The sequence below is a fragment of the Borostomias antarcticus genome, assembly GCF_949987555.1.
Source record: "Borostomias antarcticus genome assembly, chromosome: 22".
Lineage (NCBI taxonomy): Eukaryota > Metazoa > Chordata > Actinopteri > Stomiiformes > Stomiidae > Borostomias > Borostomias antarcticus.
The window spans coordinates 18,770,865-18,787,794 of NC_140255.1; the positions used below are offsets into that span (position 1 = coordinate 18,770,865).

General features: G+C 50.8%; 2 protein-coding genes across 2 annotated transcripts; one reads left to right on the forward strand and one right to left on the reverse strand.

Annotated features, from left to right (window-relative positions):
* Positions 1-2,364: 2,364 nt before the first annotated feature.
* dlgap5 (discs, large homolog-associated protein 5) lies at positions 2,365-8,468 on the forward strand (the record flags this gene model as incomplete). Its single annotated transcript, XM_084456168.1, has 15 exons — positions 2,365-2,587; positions 2,699-2,868; positions 3,041-3,112; positions 3,724-3,813; positions 4,245-4,528; positions 4,652-4,825; positions 5,358-5,446; positions 5,548-5,708; positions 6,011-6,115; positions 6,441-6,717; positions 6,835-7,315; positions 7,631-7,688; positions 7,803-7,977; positions 8,139-8,188; positions 8,350-8,468. The coding sequence occupies 15 exons, from the start codon at positions 2,365-2,367 to the stop codon at positions 8,458-8,460; spliced, it is 2,520 nt and encodes an 839-aa protein (XP_084312294.1). The 3' UTR covers positions 8,461-8,468.
* A 773-nt stretch (positions 8,469-9,241) lies between these two features.
* Positions 9,242-16,699, reverse strand: rsph10b (radial spoke head 10 homolog B; the record flags this gene model as incomplete). The annotated part of the gene is made up of 17 exons (XM_084456169.1): positions 9,242-9,434; positions 9,873-10,081; positions 10,909-11,094; positions 11,336-11,443; positions 11,637-11,875; positions 12,388-12,473; positions 12,721-12,829; positions 13,802-13,994; positions 14,115-14,263; positions 14,422-14,566; positions 14,680-14,856; positions 15,002-15,122; positions 15,309-15,394; positions 15,534-15,707; positions 15,799-15,867; positions 15,947-16,022; positions 16,461-16,699. 17 exons carry the CDS (start codon positions 16,697-16,699, stop codon positions 9,242-9,244), a joined length of 2,559 nt encoding a protein of 852 aa, XP_084312295.1.
* Positions 16,700-16,930: the final 231 nt, after the last annotated feature.

Sequence of the window (16,930 nt, forward strand, 5' to 3'; positions counted from 1 at the left end):
GCACAACTAAATGTTTTCTTCAGGTTCTTTTGATTTGTCTTGTATAGTTTTGAAATGATGATGTCATCATGTCTAGAGTATTGTGGTTTGTAAACGAGCAGCAACTTTAAATAAATTAAGACCTTCTAATTTTCCTCCTTGTTTACCTTCTTGTGTTTCATTGGTCGACTACTGTATATTGTCCCTGAATCTTCTGTGGTACCTGATATTACAGGATCAGCATCTAATTAGTAAACAGCAGGGCTTCCCAGCATCTTATGAACCTCGTGTGTACTGCTTTAATTGCTCCTGAGGGGACAGAGTGAACAAATTCACTTGTACATGCATTGCATGTACTGTAAAACCACCTGCTGCCCAAAGAAGCTGGCTGTCTCTGGCTGACTATGGCCCCTGCGCTGCTGCCTAGAGCTGTGTAGCTCAAGAGGTCGGGCGTCTCAGCGATGACGAGTTCACTGTCACTGAAAACAGTGGAAGAGTAAGGAAGACCGGGAGAGGGAGACACGTTCAAAACATAGGATCAGCTCGAAAGACTTAACTGCTATCTACTCATAGCTGAGAATAGGGGAGAGATGCTTGATTTTACTGACAGCTTTTACTGTGGGTCATACAGAAGGACTCCTACTCTGAGTGTTGAGTTAATTTGCTCCCAGTCATACTTTTAGCAGAAGTCCTTTAAGTAATTCTGAGACACTTGATATCCCTGTTCATATTCTAGGCACAATGATTGATAGATAGATATAGATAGATATAGATATAGATAGATAGAGATAGATAGATAGATAGAGATAGATAGATAGATAGAGATAGATATAGATAAAGATAGATATAGATAGATGGATAGATAGATATAGATAGATATAGATAGATAGATATAGATATAGATAGATAGATATAGATAGATAGATAGATATAGATAGATAGAGATAGATAGAGATAGATAGATAGATAGATATAGATAGATAGATAAACAGATAGATAGATAAACAGATAGATAGATAGATAGATAGATAGATATAGATAGATAGATAGATAGATAGATAGAGATAGATAGATAGATAGATAGATAGATAGATAGATAGATAGATAGATAGACAGATAGATATGAACTTCATCCCTAATAGAGAGAAATTATTTTTGTTATCTTTTTGTTTCTCTCCTACCTCTACACTAATACACACATGCGCACACACACGCGCGCGCACACACAATCTGACCAATGATCGTAACGCGCGAGCCCGGAAATGCAACCAGCAGCCAATCACGTTCCGTGGTGGCAGACATTTCAAACCTGACCCGCCATGTTTTTAGTTGCTTTGAGTCAAGACGACGAGGTCAGTCGATAGTGTGGAGGAGGAACGGCTCAATTAATCACCAAGTAGTTTCTACATTTCAGGTAAGAATTCAGTATTGTGTAACTTTGTAAACGCTGCTCCAAATGGTGTAACTTAGGTACTTTTGCACTTATCATTAGCTAACGTTTCCCATAATGGACAGAGCTAGCTCTAGCTAGCTAAGTTAGCTTCCCGCATTCAGGATTCAAATGGTCACTTCAGAACAATAGTCACCTAGCTGCTTTAGTTAATGTTTGCTACAGAGTTGCCTCAGTTATTTTGTTATCAAATAGTTGTGTTATATTTAACAAGCCTGAAGACTTTTCTTTTTGCCACTGCTTTCTAAGAGGAGCTATGTTTATCAGTATACTGCAGTGACTCTTATTCCTGTATTCTATTTGTCCTGCTTTTTGTTTAAATGTCTATAATGACTTGCTTTTTGTTTTAATGCTTTTAATTTGTCCTGCCTTTTGTTTTAAATGTCTATTATGTCTTGCTTTTTGTTTTAATGCTTTTAATGTCTCATGTAAAGCACCTTGAATTGCCCTGTGGCTGAAATGTGCTCTATAAATAAACTTGCCTTGCCTTGCCTATATTTGTTTTGAATGTGATTAACCCTTTTAATACGACCACGTCACCGGCAACATTTTAAAAATATCTAACAAACATTTAATAATATTAAAAAAATATCTAACAAATCTAAAAAATTCCTCACTCCAACACTTGCTGAAAGCTGAGAAACTGCGCTTTCTAGTATTATAGGGAAAAACCAATTAATATTTGAAATGTTGTCACTGTACTTTCAGGGTTAAAAGGGTTAAGTAACTTGGCTTGTTTCCAACCTAGCAGCTAACTTTATGGGAGAAAAACTAACAGATGGCTGGTGTTAAATTTATTTTTTATTTTGTGTATTGTCTGGGGGCTGCATGCTACGGTAATATCGGTGTGTGCGTGAAAGACCCCAGCCAGTTTGAAAAACCACCTAGCTAACAATAATAACAAACACCTCTGCTCTTCAATCTCATGTTCCAGGATGGAGTCTCGCTTCGCCCACCTCCGTCAGCGGGACAGCACTGTGGACATGCTCCGGGTCAAGATGTCCAGGAGACGGTCCCAGTCGCAGAAGGAGAACCGCCACCGCGCCCTGAACAGCCGCAGGCAGCTGGACAAGCTTCCCGAGCTGGAGTCCTCTACCCTGGACGCGTCCGTCATGGCGAACCCGTCTTCAGTTCAGGAAAGGGCGCAGAATGTAAAACGTGAGTTGGCTTGTTGAGGCATCGAATGCATTTGGACGGAATCACTACCATCTAATTAGCAGCTTTTCCTCGTTGAAACGTCATCCTCAAACTCTGTTATCTGTCTCTCAGGCTCGGCGGTAGAGGAGAGGGTGAAGATGCTCGCCCGCTACAAAGAGGCCAAGGAGCTCGTGAAGGAGAAAGCCAAGAGGGAGAAGGAGAGGAAAGCGGTGTTCAAGGTGGGCCTGTATCATCATCCCCCACAGGTCTTCCAGGTCCCAGCTGCCATGAGCAAGACAAAGGTGAGAACCCAGATGCGTATTGTGGCTCTAGCTACCCCACAGAAAAGTTCCATTCTTATTCATGTAACTCGTGCTGTTCAATATAGTTACAGAGAACAAGAGTAGTAGTAGTAGCAGTAGGTTTGTACCAGAGGAAGATCCGTGGTTTAACCTTTGTCGTTGTTCATATCAGGCACCAGTGACAGCTGCTGGCCAGAGCACCAGAGTGACCCGCTCCATGAGGTACCAACCGGTTCAGAACAAGGTGAGTTACTCCCTCCCGTCCTAAGACTACTGTCCTCTCTGTCCTCCAGATACGCGTGTCCTTAGAACATGTCGTCTTTGTCTCCGTAACTGTGACTTAACTAAACCGACGCTGTCTCTCTCTCTCCTGCTCCCCAGATTCAGGCACCGCCGCCTCCGACGGAGAGAGACGCAGCCGCTGCCGCCGCCAGGAAAGGTTGGTCTTCCATCCTTCTGACCCTCAGTCCTCTGGAGAACACTGGTTTGTTGTGACAAAACCTGACGCCCGGCGTTATGGACCCGCAGACGAGGAGGGCTGAACGCTGACGGGGGGGGCGACATGACTGTTGAGTCCCAATTCGCTGTTTGTCCTGCTCATATCCCCCGTCCTGACCGCCCTGTCCTCCTTTTCTTGGCAGCGGCGCCAGCTGTTGCGAGGACGACCAGGAGCAGAGCTACAGCGGTCAAAGCGCCCCCCCTAGCCCCCACTACCAGCAGGACCAGGGTCGCCATAGGTAACCCCCCCACACACACACACACACACATACATCATCACCCTCTCAGTACTCTCTGACCACAACTATGCACCCCTGAACACGGCTGTCTCATCTAAAGGCCTTTGTGTATTTTCAGTTGAACCATTTCCCAGAGCCCCCAGCACCAGGTCAGCTAGACTTCATCAGGCGGCGGAGGCATCTGCCATGGAGAACCAGCCTGCCGCAGGTACACAGGACAGCTGGGGCCTTTTCTAGACCGGCCGAGGCCCCTTCTCATTGTCCTTCTTCCTTTAGGACCACCTATAACCTGTCTGCTTTGTTTTATCTTGAGCTTCTACGGGGAGTCCCTGCCCTACTGCCAAACCCAGCGAATCATTGTGTTGTTTGTTTGTTGTTTAGAAGCCTGCGCCTCCAGGACCAGATCAAACAAAAAGCAGTCTGCTGCGCCCCCTTCGGGCAGAGAGATGGACACACAGGAGGTGAGCACCGGGTACTTCACAGGCTACGGACAACTGATCACTTCTAGTCGTTGTTTGATGTAAAGAAGGTCTGAAGTACTCCACTTATAAGCTTTTCCTGATTAACTAATTTGATAACCACAACCAGATTTGGGTGTTTTTCTGATTGAGCACCCTTGTTTTTCCCCCTCTTGTCCAGTCTGGAGAGGCAGAGAGGACGGCCTGCCCTCCCAGCCCCACGCCCAGTGGAGAGGACGAGAAAATGGCGGAGGACCCGGCCCCGGCCGACACACACCCCCCTCTGACCCAGGCCTCTGTTCCCGACCTGGCCCCTCCGACCCAGGCCCCGCCTCCAGACCCGGCCCCCGCCATGCCCTCCTCCTTCGCCCCCCGGGACTTCGTGTTCCAGGCTCCAGTAGGCCTGCCCTCCTTCAAGCCCACCCCCTTGACCCCGCGCACTGCTGATGCCTTTCTCACACCCAGGTGTGTGTGTGTGTGTGTGTGTGTGTGTGTGTGTGTGTGTACTAGCCCAGCCGTCTTCGTTCATTTCTCTGTGGTATACATGTCTTAGGGGCTGACCCTCCATCTTCTCCATCCCTCACGCAGCATCAGCTTCCCTCTCCCCCCGGCTCCTCTCTTCCCCCTCGATGAGCCGGAAGCCGGGCCGGGCGCTCCCTCCCCCTCCACGTCCCCCCCGCGCTCCCCATGCCGCCCCTCTCCTCCCTCCATGGCCCCCCCACTGTCCCCCCAGGAGCCCCAGCACGACGTGGCCTACTTCAGGTGAGGAGGAGGAGGAGGGCTGGGGGGGTGCTGCTTTTTTTGTGTGATTCAAATCGGTGCAGTTGAACGGGCATCGCAATGCCCTTTTTTGAACAGCAGAGGGCGCCGGTCTACTTTTGACTTCACTGCGTGAAGCGTCACTTATTTCTGACAGAACGAGAAACATGACAGCGGCAAACGTGCATGTATCGAGTGAGTTCGAAATCGAGGAGCAGGTTTCAAGTCAGATGTGTGGACGCATTTTGGCTTCCCTGTTTTCCGAAATGAAAAGGACGAGAAGTTAACAGACAAAACAAAAACAGCATGCAAGTTATAATTTGTCTGCAAGTTCATCTTGTAAAAAAAATCGCGAGAAAATCGCATCGTCAACCCCGCATCGTGAATCGCATCGTGAGTTGAGTGAATCGTTACATGCCTATCGCCGTGTTCAGGCTTGGCTCAATGCAGAATATCTTAGTGGCACCCCATGTTAAAACGGCTGTGCTGTGTGTTATACTGATGTGTTTCCATGTTCCTGTGCCCCCTCCCCCAGGTCAGCGATGGTCAGTGAGACGGACAGACTGACAGGGCTGTCCAAGCAGTGGGACCCGAGAGTGGACGACCCCTCCATCCCGGAAGAGAGTGAGTGTCGTCTCCTCTCCTCTCGTCCTGTTCTGCCATTCATTTGTTTAGGCAGCCCACGCGCACATGAAACCTTTCCTAACTTGTGTGTGTGTGTCCAGTGCGTGACCGCATGCGCACGGTGGTGGGCCAGGCCCGGCTGCTGATGAAGGAGCGGTTCGGTCAGTTCCGCGGCCTGGTAGACGACTGCGAGCTGGGCCGCGGCGAGAAGATCACCACCTGCACCGACCTCCAGGGCTTCTGGGAGATGGTCTTCTTCCAGGTGGGTTCAACGTCCTCCTCCTCGCCTCAGGTCCTGACTCGCGGCTAGACGTACAGCTGGCCGCACACGTGTGTGTTGTGTGTGTGTGTGTTGTGTGTGTGTGTGTGTGTGTGTCAGTCAGAGAGAGAGAGAGAGAGAAGCTCCCGGTGAGGTGGTAGACCTGTGACAGTGGAACCGTACTGACGGAGAGTCTGAAACCTGTGAAGTGAAATGACCACATCCACTTGCAGTCCACTCTCTCCCTCTTCTCTGCTGTCCTCCTCTGCTTCATCTCCTTCTCTCCTTTCCTCCTCCTCTCCCAGGTCGAGGACGTCAACAGGAAGTTCGCGGCTCTGAGAGAGGCGGAAACTCGAGGCTGGCAGGAGGAACAAGTGAAGCCCCCGCCCCGCCAGAGGAAGGGGGTCAAGGTGAGGGACTGAGTCCTGGGGGGCTGTGCTGAAGGGGCGGGGCATCTCTAGGCACCTCACCATTCAATTCCCATTCACAGGGCAAAGATGCGATTATAAAACCATTATCGATTAGGAAACGATTGTCTCTGCATCTTAATGCATCAACATTTTTTTGTAGAATCCATTATTCCCCCACACCTACTGTGCTGAATGAGTATCTATGGAATGGAATCTGCTGGAAGACTCTAGTCAAACAGGAGAGGAAGATGTCTATACATTGTGTGTGCGTGTGCACATCTTTCTCTCTCTTCCATAACGTCTCCCCCGTCTTCTCCTGCACCAGAAGCCGGCGGCGGTGGCGGCAGCATCGAAGCCCGGCGGCGGCCCGGGGACAAACGCTGCGGCCAAGTCCCGCCTGGCGGCCATCAAAGCCGCCATGAAGGCCAAGCAGCAGGCTGCCGAGGCCGAGAAGGCGGCCCAGGCCACGGGCAGCGCAGCGGAAGACCCAGCCCCTCAGGACCCCCAGGGCCAGGACCCTGAGCGGGCCCAGAGCCAGGCGGCGGACACGGTGGTGTTCAATGGAGGGTTCTTCCGGGTGGAGAGTCCAGCGAAATTCCCTGGTGAGAGGGCCTGAATCCGCCCATGTCCTCGATGGAAGGAGATTGTTTTGCGTTGAGGCTCATCGGGAAGATATTTGCCGACTTGCTACATTGTTGTTGTTTTTGTTGTCCTGCCAGGTCCGGTGAGGAGGTCGTCCCGTGTGCTGCCACTGCCCTCCCCCGGCCCGGGCTCCAGTCTCTCCACCCCCGCCAGGACACGGCGCTCCAACGCAGCCTCCCCCCGAGCCCTGCCCCTCCTCGCACGCACACCCAGCCGCCTCACCCCCGCCGGCCTCAGGTTCTCCTTGGCCTGCACCCCCCAGCCGACCCCGCCCCCCCGGTCCCAGGCCTGCACCCCCCAGTCCAGCGTCCCTCTCTACCTCTCGCCGGTCACAGAGGCTCAGGTGGACCGGGACAGCCAGTCGGAGACGGTCTCCGAGCAAGATGGGGTCAGCACCAACCCACCAGAGCCTGGGCGCGTTTGGGAAGATGCAGAGGACCCCGACGGACCAGATCCCCTCGCCGTGCCCGTCCGCTCTGCCCCTTCCACCCCTGCGCGCCAGGGGAGAGCGCCATCGCCGGAGGCCTGCGACACCAGCATGTCCCTCACCACCAGCCTGTACCCCAGCCTCCCCCTGTCTCCCCCCAGCCACGGGCCTGAGCCGTCCTCCCCTGCCCGGAGCCCCGCCCTGAGATTCTCCCTCTCCCCTTGCCCCCCTCACGCTGCCCCGCCCCCTCCTCTCTCCTCGCCCAGTCTGAGGTCCTCCTCCTCCCCCCCTGCCATCCAGCTGTCCCCTCCAGCCCTCCTCCGCAGTCCTGGTGCCTGTGACAGGTAGGATCTCTCTGTCCCGTAGGAAAGAAATGTCTACGGCAGCGTTGTCTTATGAGAACAGCTTGATTGAATCATTCATTCTCTCCCGGGTTCTTCCTCTAGTTCCCTGTTTGACGCCGAGGTTCCCATGACCGTCACGCCCGACACCTCCATCTCTGACGTAGGTCTTTGACTCTGTACCCCGTTTATCATTGCGAATTGGCTCCTAACACCTTGGCGAATAGCAACAGAGAGCATAACAAGTCCGTCGATGTCTTTTCCCACGGTGCAGCAGGGTGTTCAGGATTTGGACTTTGAGCGCTACCTTCAGCCAGTGGCGAGGTGCAGCCTGTCGCCCCGGGGGGCCGTCGCCACGGAGACTTTGTCGCCTGCAGCCCCCGACGTGGAGATGGAGAGTCCGGTGGCCGAGGGGGGGGGCGCGACTCGTGAGGGCAGGATGACGCCTACAGGTGGGGGGGGTTTGATCTGAGGAAACCATGGGTGGATATAACAACACTGGCGGGGGGAGAAAAAGTACACATTTTTTTGGTCACTTTTATTCAGCTGGTTTGTTCTCACTGGTCACTGTTCTCTTCTCTCTCTCTCTCTCTCTCTCTCTCACTCACTCCAGCCACTGCGTTCCCATGTTTGGCACAAATGTTCACCCCTGGGACCCCACAGGTTTCTCTCTCTCTTTCAATCAGATATAGCTCGAACACAGTTCACGTTTCACATGGATGTGTTAGCTAGTCACATACATATGCCTTCCTAACTGCTTGCATATTTGTTTGTTTATTTCTACATTGCATACTGACCAGATCTCCTCTCTCTCAACTCCTCAGGCAGCGGAGAGGGATCTGCTGTTCTTCAGCCCTCACCCCAGGGACAGGATACGGCAGTCGCTCTGTCCCCAAGACCTCATGTCATTCACGCCTCCTCTATCGAAGAGATAGATTGTTTGAGCATGTTTGGTCTCTCTTAAAAAAAAGTTAGTCTTTTTGTATTGATTTAGGGGTGTCTTAAGTCTATTTGATTCCAATGACAAAGACCCATCCCCAAACAACCTCTTGTCCAACATTAGAAACTACAGTAAGTAGCGCCCCAGTCTATTTTATGTCACGGCTGTAATTATTTTCTATCTAGTTGTAATACCTTTTAGGCATATTTTCTCATGCCATTTTTCTACTTTGTTCCTTGTTTTTCCCTCTTGGATTGTTACCATTTTGTCAATAAGAAAACAGACATTTCTTTATTTGATTATTTCAGTCAAAATATCTGAATCGTCTTTTTCTTTTTACAATCAGCAACTGCTCGTGTAGATTTTTTTATGGCTAATAAGTGTGATGGCTGTGTTATTATCCCTTCGAAGAAATGTTTTTATGCTGAGAAAAATAAATGTTCAATAAAAATTTAAGAAATAATTGTCTAATTGTGCCGTTTGGAAGGTCAGATTAAATAAAGTACACCAACTCTAAATGTTGTCCAAATACACGTTTTCTTTTTAACTCTTATTACATCATATAGCAATGAAAACATCCAGTAGATTGTACATGTATTTATTATTGCCAGAATGTCTGGGTAAGTGCACACTGACGTCATAGAAATCTGTTACAAACTGACAGTTGATACACGCTATATAATGGGAAATGTATTCCCATTATATGTTGGAGTTGAGAAGGAGCCCTGATTTGAAAGTCCGCTCTGCACCAGTTTAAAGTACACCTCTATACGAGTCTATTTCTTCTTTTTCTTGGCCCCAGTAGCGGAGGCGGGCGGTTTGTGGGCGGCTACGGAGGTGGTGGAGGCCACGGGCGTCTGGGCCGCCGGAGATGAAGCGCTCGGGTCCTCCAGCCCCTCTCTCTCTGCCTCTTCATCCTCCTCTTCCTCCCTCCGTCTCTCCTCCTCGGCCTCCCACTGCTCCCTGAGCCTGGTGGAGACGTGCAAACTTGTTGACGCTCCCCAAACTAAACTCCAACTGAACCCCATCCCCATCAGGGGGGTATTTCTCAAAGCTGGCTAACTGAGTAAGCCTGACTTGTGCACAAAATAAAACCCGGAAAGCCATTTTTTACTTCGGCCCATGTTCCAGATTTGAAGCATTTCCAGGTTTTACTCATTGCAAAAGTGAGGCTTACTCAGCTAGCCAGCTTTGAGAAATACCCCCCAGGTCTTCAGACAGACCCTACCTGCTAGCGCAAGGGGAAGGGGGCTAGCCTACCTGGCCTGCTCCTTGGCCAGCTGGTCCAGGGGGAAGGGGGCTAGCCTACCTGGCCTGCTCCTTGGCCAGCTGGTCCAGGGGGAAGGGGGCTAGCCTACCTGGCCTGCTCCTTGGCCAGCTAGTCCAGGGGAAAGGGGGTTAGCCTACCTGGCCTGCTCCTTGGCCTTGGCCAGCTGGATGCGGGCACAGGCGGCGCGTCTCAGCCTGTCCTGGCGCAGCTCCCTGTCCAGCAGCAGGCTGTGGTCGTACGCCGGGTAGAAGACCTGGCTGAAGAACCGGTGACTCCGCTGGATCCAGGCCTCCAGCTCCCCCTGCGCCGCGGCCTCGCCTGCCCCTACACCAGCCTCCTCGTCCGGCTCTGGGGGGAGGACAGGACATGGCATCGGAGATGTGACACTGGCTGTTACAACTGATGGACAGATCGACACGGACTGATAAGACGGATACTGTAGATGGATAGATAGACACTAGACTAGATGGATAGATGACCTCTGATGTGGTGTTGGGGAGGGGGGCCTCATCCTACCCGAGGACATGTGTGAGATAGATGGATGAGGTAGGGGATTTTGGTGAGGTAGAAGAATAGATGGATGAGGTAGAAGGATAGATGGATGAGGTAGGGGATTTGGATGAGGTAGAAGAATAGATGGATGAGGTAGGGGATTTGGGTGAGGTAGAAGAATAGATGGTTGAGGTAGGGGATTTGGGTGAGGTAGAGCGACAGAGCGAGAGGAGGAAGAATGCCCACCTTCGGTCTGTGACCTGGGCCTGGCTGCTCCCTCGGGTTTCTGTCTGGCCTCCTGCTCCTCAGGAGAGGACGGCCGCTGGACCTCCTTCTGCGGAAACGAGGAGAAACAACCTGTAGGAGCAGCCCTGGGACGAGGCTGGCTCCTAACGGGCCCGAGCCGGCGCTTGTGACGCACCTCAGTTGACTTGGGGCTGGACACGGCTGGGGAGATGTTGTGGTTACAGGACTTGACTGTAGCTCCAGTCTGGAAAAACACATTGGTCTGAAACTTTCACAACAGGAATAATATATTGGTTCATGTATTGCCTGTGGATTAATTTATTGGTTGGGCGGTTGATGGACTGGAAGATGCACACGCACAATTACACTGTGTTAACACAATAACAGAAAGAAAGAAGAAAAGAGAAATCATCAGGGTGCAGAAGGAGATCTGACCAGAGGTGAAGGTCTCTGTGGGGCCTGTAGGGGGCTCTCTCTGGCCTCCTTCCCGTGGGTGACCCTCCTGGCGTCGTCGGACGGGGGACCGGTTTCGGCCTCGCTTTCCGTCCCACCCTCCCCAGCCTGGCGACCTTTCACCTCGACACAGCCCAGCAGCGCCTCGAAGAACTCCAAGAACGTCATCTGCAATAGAGGATTCCCCAACGTCGTGGTCTCTCAATGATGAGTCAGACGTATGATTATCTTTAGTAAGAAGTTGGAAGAGAACTAGACTGGACAATCAGAGAGGTTCTTCGTCCCAAAGCTTTAAACATGGACGGCTCTGGTGTTAGCCTTATGGTTTGGGTGGAGCATTACATTTAAATGGGCAGAGATGTGTGTGCCGTTGAATAAATATAAGTAATGATTGAAGTGTGTATCTGACCTCCAGGTCCAGGTTGCAGGTGGCCTGGCTGTAGGCTGCAGGGTTCTCAGCTGAGATGATCTCCAGCAGCCTCCTGGGGGTCAGCTCGGGGTCAAACAGACCCAGGTCCTGACGGAAGCACAGGCAACCAGGTTACCTCTTGATCCCGGCTCAAACAGAGGTCTGATAAATTTGGTTGAGTCTCAGTACTCTCCTCGATTCCTTCATACATATCTATCCTTATAAAATGATGAACAAACATCTATATATATATGGCTCCTTTGCCTTGAGCTTGTTCTCGTTTATTATTCACATTTAGTACCTTGAACATCCATATGAAGTGTCTGATGGTCATGGTGTGGTCTGCTGTGGGGGCGTTGTCCGCTGCGGGGGCGTGGTCTGCTGCGGGGGCGTTGTCTGCTGCGGGGGTGTGGTCTGCTGCGGGGGCGTGGTCTGCTGCGGGGGCGTGGCTGACCCTGCAGAAGGCCTGGTAGATCTCCCAGCACCTCTCTATGTAGTTCACGCCCACCACCGCTCGCACTGGGTGGCTGAACAGGAGGCCTAAGAGTGAATCAAAACAAATCAAACTTTATGTATATAGCACATTTCATACACAAAGGCAACACAATGCGCTTTACAGAGAGAAAGATGGGGGGAGAATGTATACATACTGATCCTACCCCTGAATAAATGTGTCTGTGTGCTCAAGTGGGTTATTTGTCATATGTATGTGTGCGTACATGTGAGTGAGTAAGTAAGTAAGTAAGTAAGCTTTATTTATATAGCGCTCTTCACAGCACGGATGCACAGAGTGCTTTACAGTAATAAATTAAAATGGCAATGCAACACGAGACAAAATTAAAACGACACAGAACAGAAAAAAAACAACATTGCGAGCAGCAAGGCGTTATAGATGGCCGAAGGCCTGCCTGAACATGTGTGTCTTAAGAAGTTTTTTGAACATGAGTTCAGTGGATGGCTCTCTCAGGGCCTGGGGAAGAGCGTTCCCGAGTCTTGGCGCCACCGCCTCAAATGTATGTGTGTAAAAAGTATGTGTGTGCGTATGTGCACACCTTTCACAGTCTTTGCATTGGGGATGATGTTCTCACTCATCAGCTTGGAGAAGCAGGCGACCAGAACCGGGGTGGGTCCGGAGGCCCTGCGACAGGAAGGGAGACATTCGGTGCTTCAGCCTAACGCTGTGAGGGTCCCCTGAACACCTGTTCACCAACACCGATTCACCGGCCTGCTAAATGCACTCTGAGAAACAAAACGTGTCAACGGGGTGTTCTTTGGTTCTACCTGCAACCAAAAAATTTTTCCTAAAGGCTGAAAGGGTTTCCCCACACAGACACATAAGAAGAACGCTGCTTGTAGGTAGCGCTTCTAGAGAGGTTTGTCTTTACTCTATGTCCTGGCGGTAGGTGTGGTAGGCCAGGATCACCACACAGCTGAGGAACGTCCTGAAGAGCATGGTGGAGAAGGGGGAGTGGATCTCCTCTGGAGGAACGCCCTCTGGAACACAGACGACAATGCAGAGAGAGCTCAAGGGCGGCTGTAGCTCAGTTGGTAGAGCGGGTCGTTCAGTGATCGAAGGGTCAGCGGTTCGAATCTCAGCTCCGACTGTCCACATGTCGAAGTGTCCTTGAGCAAGACACCTAACCCCAAATTGCTCCCAATGAGCAGGTTAGCACCTTGCATGGCAGCTGCCGCCATGTGTGTGTGAATGAGAGGCCATTGTAAAGCGCTTTGAGTGCCGCTAAGGTGGAAAAGCGCTATATAAGTGCCGTCCATTTACCATGAAATTTACCATAGCTGAGAGAAGCTCTGTGCAGTAGAACACCCTCCTCAACAACTCGGCAACGCTGCTTTGAGATCTCCCGGTATTGGTGAGTGCAGGAACGACAGCTCTTGATCAAATGATTCACACCCACCCTCTACACAGAGATGGCGAATGGTAAACGGACTCCACTTATATAGCGCTTTTATCCAAAGCGCTTCACAATGGCCTCTCGTTCACCCATTCACACACACACGTTCACACACCAATGGCGGCCAGCTGTCATGCAAGGTGCTAGCCTGCTCATTGGGGTTTAGTGTCTTGCACATTTCGTGGACAGGAGGAGCCGGGATTCGAACCGCCGACCCTGCGGTCATTGGACGACCCGCTCTACCTCCTGAGCCACAGTTGCCCCCAGATACTCGGTAAGTGACCCTCACACCCAGCAATGAAGCAGGTTGGTTTGACTCCACAGTGCTAGTGGTAGCACCAGCACTAGCCTTATCAGTACAGCTAACAGTGGGCCTAGCAGTAGTAACACTATCAGTGGGTCACACTCACTATCAACGGGCTTGACCACCAGCAATGTAGCCGTCGGTCTGGACCAGGGTCTTTAGCTGACCTAGCAGTAGGCCTACTAGCAGTCCTAACAGTATGGTAGACCTAACAGAAGGTCTGACTCCAACCCCACCATCGGCGGGCCTCACCACCGGCGACGCAGCGGTCAAACTGTGCGAGGGTGATGGCGTGCGGGTAGACGCTGCAGTCCTTGAGCAGGCGCCACAGCTGGAGGCGGGACAGCAGGAAGGTGTTGTCGGGTGAGGGGGCGTGGCCCAGGCTGCTGTAGAAGCTGTAGACAGACCGCAGCTCCGCGATGTGACGCAGCACGGCAAACTCGACCTGGAGGAGGAGCGAGGGGGGCGGTCGAGATAGACGCAACCTTCAGGTCAGTTAAACTCACGTACTGTTAACATGTGTACTCACGAATGTGAAGGATTTATCCCTGACCATATGGCTGACCTGTTTGAGCTCTAGGCCTCTGTGGTTTTCCGGAAGCTTCTCCAGCAGGGTGCTGATGTCCAGCGCTATGTCAGGCCCCATCAGGGCTGAGACGCCATCGTTGCCATCGCCACCCCACCTTGGCCCTGAGAGCCTTCTGGGAGAGTCCACTACAACACAATCAGCACACATGGGACTAACAGAACGCAATAGTACAGTACATAGTCAAATACAATATACAGTATGACCACTTGGGGATTTGGTGACCGTTGAATTGTATTTAGGGGTGTTTGCTTCGCCTAGATTTTTTGGAGAGACTTGATCCTACCGTCTTCTGGACGAGGAGTGTGTGTTCTAATCCCACTGAGGTCGGGTGTCTTTGACCCGTCCAGGCAGAAGGCAGGGAACTCTGCCATGTGATCGTCCAGAAACTCCCCCTCAAACACCCGCCCGTTCTTGAATATGAACTTCCCCTGTGTGACGCACAGGAGCTCTTCATCAATTCTATATGTCACCTATTAAGTTCAGCATCACTTCAATTTGTAGATATCACTTCACTTTGGGGCGCGTTTGATTTGAACGTCACCTGTCCGTGTTTCTTGTCGCCCTGCCACTGTCCTTTGTAAAGAGCCCCGCTGGCGTAGTAGAAGCTGCCCTCTCCGTGACGCAGGCCCTGAACAAACTGCCCCCGGTACTCGTTCCTCAGAGGGTACTGGGAGCCGGGCACGCGCTTCAGGAACCAGGTGTGTGTCCCCTGGCCATGCTGAGAGAGAGAGAGAGAGAGAAAGAGGAGAGAGAGAGAGAGAGAGAGAGAGAGAGAGGCAGTAACAATGACTTGATTGATAATCCTGATTCTTGTGATTCTGAGTCATGAACCTGAAGAGGAGCGGTACGCAGGTGTGTCTCACCTGGACACCCTTCTCCCAGGTGCCACTGTACTGCTGTCCCAGCTGCAGCCATCTCATCTTGCCCTCTCCGTGTCTCACGTTGTTCTTCCACTGGCCCTCGTATGTGTTACCGGATGGGTAGCTACGGACACAGACAACACACACACACACACACGCATGTACCTCATACAAGAAAGATGCAGAAGAAAGGAAATACCCTGCACAAGCCTCTACCAAACATCTATACGTCATGCACTGGCAGAGGATGAAGGTGAAAAGAAATGTTGTTATTATCTTACAAGAAAACCCTATGATGAAGGCTGATTACCATCTAACTCCCCATCCCTCTCTGTGGCTGGTGACCCAGTCTCCCTCATACCAGGAAGACATCTCCTGGTTGTAGTATATGGTGCCCTGGGTAAACACACAGACACACACACGGTCTATGACCCATGACACAACAACAACAAAGAATACACAAGTACTACCTTCCAGAACCCTAATGTTCACATGACCGATTCATCATGGGTAGTGAACTGCGTGAGACAGCTACCTTCCCATGTCTCTTGCCGTGATCCCATTGGCCTCTGTACACCACAGCGCCGTTGGCGCACCTGTAGGTGCCCGGCCCGTGGCGCACGCCATTGAAGACTTCCCCCTCGTAGCAGCTCCCGTCCAGCCAGGAGTAGGTGCCGTGACCCAAGGGCACGTTGGACACAAACTCCCCCTGTCAGAGGATGGAGCGCAGCTCAGATTGTGATGTGAGGTTCACCAAAGGCAGGGGGAAAGGCTGATTGTGATGGAGACCAAAACATTACCTCGTATTTGACTCCATCTGCCCATGTGTACACTCCACGACCATGCATAACACCCTCTGAAAACATACCCTGGGAAAGAGTTTACGCCATGTTGATTGTAGGATTGATGTTGTTCACAGTGCTACATGTCAGTCATGCAGTTATGTACCTTGTAGACATGTCCTCCCTGAAAACATGCGACCCCTTCACCATGGAACTGCTCTCTGTACTTCTCTCCCTCGTACCTGGAGCAAGTTAGTCAAGTTACGTTTTATCAACACACACTGGTTTTCAATTAATAAAAAAAAAAACGGCACTTCATTATTGCACTCAATTCAATTCAATAACCTTTATTTAAACTCGAAGGACACTGAGGTTGCCCTCATTTACAGTGACGACGAGTAAAAGAGATAAAATAGTACAAAGATAAAACATGAATAAAACAGAGGTAAGGCAATAATAACACTAAAAGCACAACATGAAAATAGAGTAAAATAAGTTAAAATAAATAAGAACAGAACAAGAAATACAGCTAAAAACAATTACAGTAAAATATGTGCAAAATTCAGAAACCATAGTTCTAAAATGACCAAACGAAGGGAGGGAAGTCATTTTAAAAGTGCTTTGGAGGGCATTCCAGGAGTTTGGAGCACTGACAGTAAAAGCAGTCAAAACTCACTCACTTCTGAATAATGATATTGGGAAGAACCGGGACCTCATGAAGCTCATCATCGCTTCTCTCCAGCCGTGTGTCGGTGAGAGGAGGCTGGGACACGAAGGACGCGGTCATCTGATCCGATTCATGTTCCACAATCTGCGGCTCCGATACGACAGACGCGGCGGAGTCATTTGCCAACAATTTACTCGAGGACGTCTCCACGATCGGCTTCTCAGCTTTCTTCTTTTTGTCTCCTTTTGCCATTTCACCTGTTCTTGTTTTGAATCACGATCCTCTTCCGTAAACATCTCCCGCATAGCAACAGAAACGCTTGTTAGTAAGGGCACACACTTCTACGGGATCTCCGTTGGGTCAAAAAGCCCAGTCAATCAATCAATTAAAGCTTTATTTGTATAGCGCATTTCATACCCAGAGGCAACACAATGCGCTTTACAGAGAACAAGGGAGGTGGGCATACGACCCAACCCTACATAT